The sequence below is a fragment of the Trichomonas vaginalis genome, chromosome II (genome assembly GCF_026262505.1).
Source record: "Trichomonas vaginalis G3 chromosome II, whole genome shotgun sequence".
Classification (NCBI taxonomy): domain Eukaryota; phylum Parabasalia; order Trichomonadida; family Trichomonadidae; genus Trichomonas; species Trichomonas vaginalis.
Genome location: NC_067204.1, coordinates 6,497,529 through 6,503,792, shown reverse-complemented (window position 1 = coordinate 6,503,792; position 6,264 = coordinate 6,497,529). Strand labels below are relative to the sequence as shown.

Below are 6,264 nucleotides of genomic sequence, written 5' to 3'. Positions count from 1 at the left end.
TTGAAGTGTTTGTTTATAACTAAATTGTCAGAAAGTATAATAACTAAAGATATTCATGAGAATACTTTTGAGAACAACTCACATAATTTGTTTCAATGTGGTAAATTCCGGTATGAGCCATTCCCCTGGATGGCAAACTCAGTGCACTTTATGTGGGCTTGCATAGGATGTTTTTACATACTCATTACTGCGTCGGTGAATTATAACCGGCTGTAAGTGAATTGATGGATAAATTGAATTTAGATAATTTTAAGTACTTTCGTTGAATAATTCAGAATGGAAATACAATCTTGTATCCCGATAATGAAGGAGCGTCTCCTCCCGCCAAAGTGTTGAGGTATTTTTGGAGTTTCCAGCCTTCAGAAATACCCCAGTTAACCGGCAGCAGTTCCATCATTATCTCCTGAGTGATTCTATGCATTTGATTTCCAGCCTCCAGAACAAAAGTGGTAAGACTTTTTCCGGGTCTCCTGATATCGGTGGCGCCAAGACCATGGCTGATTGATGTGCCTGTTAAATCATGTAGCCCCGCCCCCAGCATCACCCATCCCATAAAATTGCATTATCCAATGAGGTAACCATCTGAGACGTCTTGCCCAGGCCGAACGGAGTTATTCGATACTTCAAACGTTTGAAATCTCAAAAGATTTCGACTGTGTTCAAGGCGTATATCAGATTTGATACGCCGCAGAAAATTGGGCCTGGACTGTCCGCACCATAAGACGGAAGAGTTGCACAGACATAATTGTATTTAAGATCCGGGACATTGAAGTATAATTTTATAGATTTATTAATTTAAATAACTTTTGACGTATGGCACCGGTGTCGAATTAGTTCCTCTGCCTGAGCTAACGCGTTCCATAATTCAATACAAATATTTCCGGATCGGAGAGATTTTCATAAGGCTCAGAATGCCGTGCATTAATTCCTCGATAATAACGAGAGTTAAATTTTCGTTTTAACTTAGATATCAATTTAGAAACTTTTTATCAAAAGCTTAAGTTACGAAAAAGTGGTACAATAAAAATTAACTTATTTGTATTCATTCGTCAACAGTATTATTGAAAGGACATCAATAACAATATTCTGATATAAATATCCATGAATCATGTTAATAATAAAACTACAGACAGTAATCTCATTTTTCTTCGAATTTATCGAAAGTGTTGAAGATATAAATAACTAAAGATATTCATAGAATACTTATTTGGAACAACTCACTAAAATGTTGTCAAATGGTGAGTAATTCGTATGTAGCCTTTTCCTTATGGCCAGTTTCGGTGCCGGCCATGTGATTTGCATGATTGGCCTCAATCATAAATCCATCGGTGATGTTATAACCGTGTAATGAAATGAGGATGATTGAAATTAGAAAATTTTATGTCTTTTGTCGAGAACTCAAAATAGCGATAGCAACCTTTATAACGCTTGAAGAAGCTCCCCCTCAACTGCCGTAGTATTGGTATTCGGAGTTTCCATCTCCAAAATATCGCCACCGCATTTCAGTCATTGTTTCAAACGATAGTTTCCTAATCTATTTGGATTTCGCAGCTTCAACCAAAAGTGCGCGCAAGACCTTTATCAGGTCCTCAAACGATGTCTGATTGGCGCAGACAATGCTGCGGATTGAGCTGTTGAAATCCAAACAGCCCATCACCACACCAGTGCACAGCAAGAACGATATTCGACTTTTTCAAACGGTTGGAAATCCTCAAATGCCTGGATTAATGACGGATGACGGATGATGCTGCCACAGAATAATTGGCTGGACATCCGCCGCAAGATGGGAATTTGTCACCAGTATAGATTAATTGAAGTTCCGGACATGCAGTAATAAATTTCATAGAGTTTCCTTCTCAATTTAATATATCCTTCACTGTTAAGTCCGATTAGCTGCAGTTCCACACAGATACGTCCCATAATTCAAACAAAATTATTTCTGGCGAAAGACCTTTCATAAGGCTCTTGGAATGTGTGCATAATACCGTCGTATAATCATATTAGAAAAGTTAAATTATTTCGTTTGAACCTATCTATATTTGAAAAGCTACTTTTTGTCAGAATAATTATGAAAGTTGACAAATGAACATACACTTAATGTGCTCTTGGAAATATTAGAGAGTACTTGCAATTATAAGATATAGTAACTATATAGAATTGAACAAGAATATGAAAGGCATACAATAATAGTTCTAAAATATTATTCTGTTTTATCAATCAATATATTTTTAATTCATCTCTCAATAGCTTAATAATCATCTTAAGTTTCACTACATCTTCCCAATGTCAAATTTATTGAAAGTGTTGTTAGTGATTCAATTTGAATTAATATGTATAAAAGAATAACTAAAGATATTGCATAGAATACTTTTGAGGATCCACTCACATAATTTGTTCATAGAATTTGGGTAATTCTTAATGTAGCCATTCCTGAATGGCCAACCTCAGTGACACCTATTGGAACTTGGCAAGATGTTTTCCACAATCATTACTTCGGCGTCTGTGAATTATAACGCTGTAGTGAATTGATGGATAAATAAATTAGAAATATTAATGTCATGTTTTCGTGAAGAATTCGATTATGGGAATACAATCTTTATAACCGCTAATGAAGGAGCTTTCGCCTCAACTGCACATTGTTGGAGGTATTTCGGAGTTTCCTCGAATACCCATTCCACAACCGCCAGCATTCCCATCATTAATCTCCTGAGATTTCGTATTCTATTTGAGTTACCAGCTCCAAATCCAAAAGTGGCGGCAAGAACTTTCCGGTTCTCCTGATATTTGAGTGCGCCAAGACCCTGCTATTATGTGCTGTTAAATCCAAGTACGGCCGCCCACACCATGAGCATTCCCGTCATAAATATGCATTTCGAAAATGGAAGTAACCATCCTAGACACTGCGACCACAGCAACGATTACGACTTTTCCACCGTTAAATCCCAAAATTCGTCCGTGGTCAAGGCGTATTAACAATGATCGCCGGCCAGAAAGATTGGCCTGGACTCCGCCACATAAGACGGAAGAGTTTGCGCACAGAATATATATAGGATCCGAAATGAAGAATATAATTAAAGATTTATCAAATTTAAATACCTTTGAACGTATGCAACGTTCGATCCATGTTTCCTATGCCGTGAAGCACCCCAATTCAACCAAATATTTCCGGATTGGAGAAGAGAATTTCATAAGGCTCCGATGCGTTGCATTAATTCATCGATAATCATACAGACGCAGTTAAATTTTTTCGTTTAACTTAGAATCAATTTAGAACACCTTTTTTAATTCAAAAGCCTAAGAACGTTAAAAGTTGCTCAAGTAAAATTAACCTTAATTATGATTCTCAACCAGAATTATTTGATAAGGACATCTAATAACGAAAGTTTGGAACTACAAGAAATTTTTTGAACCAGATACCTGACGATTTAACACAGAAATTAGTAAATGGTGGACCATCAACTCCATTTGGAATTTGGTTTAGAGGTCTCAAACCAATATTTTATGATTTTTCTTGGATAATTCTATTGAATCTAACATTAATTATAAAGTGGGTAAACAATGCAAACATTCATTCCGGGAGATTTAGACGGAGTGGGTGTTCCAAATGGTTAGAGTCTGGCTATATGACATAAGTCTTTAGAATATGTTTATAGAGTTAATAGAGCATATTGTTAATATAATACTCTATGGACTGTTTATACGTCTAGAACCAAATAATCCAAACACTTTATTTGGTGGTAAGATGTATGGAACTAGTTGACAGTTTTTCCCTTCTACATCTAATTAGCAGTCAAGAGAATGGGAGGTCAAAGAAAATAGGTATTGAAACTTCCTTTCAATATGCATAGGTAGTGTAAGAACAATCTGTGGAAGGAATATATGTGCATTCCATTCAAAACAAAAAGAGGTTATCAAATTATTGCAGGCGGTCGGATAGAGCAGGGAATGCATAATATGATTTTCAACTGACCAAGTAGATCAAGCACAGGTAATCTTTTCTGTGGAACTGCAGGAAATATACAATGTTGTAGCTGGTATTACAGGACCAGCAGGTTAATGGAAAAAGATTATAAGTTGCTCCTTATATAACAATCGCAACTTGGATACGAGTTGGTTAAAATCTTTAACATTTACATAAATGAGTTGAAGAAGTATTCGAGACAACCATCCATGGAGGGTCATTTAAGAAATTCCCAATGAAAGCTGCAAAAGTTTGGGATTTACTGAAGACTGAAGTAAAGTTTTTGACAAAATGTTTGTACTCAAACAAAAATAACGCTTACGACTACTTTTAACAATCTTACTCCAACCACTCCTGAACGCATACATTTGAATCTCATTCAAGCAGAAAATTGTGCATAAACATGTCCTCATGCTTCATTAATGTTAACAGCTCGTGACGCATATGCATATTCCATTGAAAAATAAAGGAACTCGTGAAGTTTAAGAGTTTTTTACAAAAGTTTGGTAGCAGAAACATAGCCAAGTAAACTTTAACATAGACCAAACAGTGCATACCTAAGCAATGAAATCAGATTTTCTCAATTAAGCATAATCAAACTCCTACAGCTATGAAGACCATAAAGCCTAACTATAACTTCGTATCTAATTTAACGCGCTTCATAAGGACTCTCAGAGATTTAATCAGGGAGACTTACGAGAAACAATGTAACATTTCATCGACGTTTAACAATTCCTCAAGCACATTTCTAAAACAGGACATCACAAATTCAAATGACACAACAAAAGAAGAAAAGTATATCAAAAGAAAAGAAGCCAAACACAAAATATCAGAATTAGTACACATTTACTCATTCTGGTAAAAAGTCGTGTAATTCTTGAACGACAACCATTGAGCGAGAAAGGTTTAGGTTAAGTCGAAATTATTAAATATCGTTAGACTCTAGGCAGGTAATGGATACTTATAAAAGCTGCTGAAGACAAAGCATTTTACCCTCGACATAAATTAGTGAAAGTAGTAATTGGAAACTTGCTGAAACCACTTGACGAAGCAAAGCGAGGAGTGGTTATTGAATAACTTGATATAACAACGATGAACTTATAAAAAGTGAGATATGATAGGAGCGTTGAAGATGCTTATATTACATCTAGAGAACTTTGAGAGAATCTAAACACTCATCTGGGACCAATTTATGAGCGGGAGTATACTGGAAAAGATAAAAATCATCAAGAAGAATAAGGAAAATTTCCTCTAAACTTTTTTCGTTGGATTAAACTCAGACAAAAAATGATAATTTTAGGTGACAGAGGTGAGATGTCACTGTTTTGTTCTCAACTCTTTTTTCACTCTTGAATTTCATGAATTTTCACAAAAGAACCAAAAATAAGTTAGTTTTAATTTTTTTTATTTTTTAAATTTTGTATGTAAGATACAGAAATGTAGTCGAAGCAAAAAACATGTCACGAACAAATCTAAGTGGTGTAAAGATGCACAAAAGTGCACTTATAACGGTATGAATCTTACGTAGAGAGCAAGGGATGGTTTAATGAATGCAAAAAAGATGTGTAATTAAGAAAGATCTTAGAAGGTTGTTTGGAAAATAAGTCTGGGAAGAGTATTTGTAAGGCATTTGTGAAAGAAATATACCAACGAAAACAGCGGTTTGCTTTTTATAGCAATTCAATCGCAGGAATTCCGGATGAAAGTTTCAACAAGGTTAGAGGAATGTATGTAGACCAAATTTGTAAACTATATTTGCGGGTCATGTGGGCTTCTCCAAAATATTGTATATCGCAGTTGGAAAAATTAAATGAACATCCATAGACAAGAGTTCATGAGAAAGTTAGATGAATAGAGAACTCGGAAGATCAGTGGAGATGCCACTTTTGTATCGAAGAAGAGTTGGAAAAAATGTGTGAAAAACAATAGAACATAACGTGAGATATATTTGTGTATACAGATCTCCCGTACGACTTTTAGACGCAATGGGAAAAACGATTTAAAGAGAGAATTTAGAGAATATGAACTTGCTAAGATAGCATTTGAAGCTGCAGGAAAAGAAGTTAAAAGTTGGGGTCGGTTTGTACAACAATATCTTGGTGATAAAAATGAACCATTTATTTATGAATTCACGCAAAAAATATAATTTAGGTGAAGAGGTGACATTCACCTGTTTCTCACCTCTTTCTTCTCCCGTCCAACCTCATGAATTTCCCGAAATTAAATATAAAGTTTATCTTTTATTTTTTTTATTTTTTTAATTTTGTGATGTAACGGATTATGTTTAAACAATCGGCACAAAA

The 6,264-nt window shown here is 35.1% G+C and overlaps 1 protein-coding gene across 1 annotated transcript, besides 1 other annotated feature; it reads right to left on the bottom strand.

Moving 5' to 3' along the window:
• Positions 1 to 271: 271 nt before the first annotated feature.
• Positions 272 to 553, bottom strand: TVAGG3_0497670 (uncharacterized protein; the record flags this gene model as incomplete). Its single annotated transcript, XM_051236464.1, has 1 exon — positions 272 to 553. One exon carries the CDS (start codon positions 551 to 553, stop codon positions 272 to 274), a length of 282 nt encoding a protein of 93 aa, XP_051094288.1.
• A 2,841-nt stretch (positions 554 to 3,394) lies between these two features.
• Positions 3,395 to 5,209: a mobile genetic element.
• Positions 5,210 to 6,264: the final 1,055 nt, after the last annotated feature.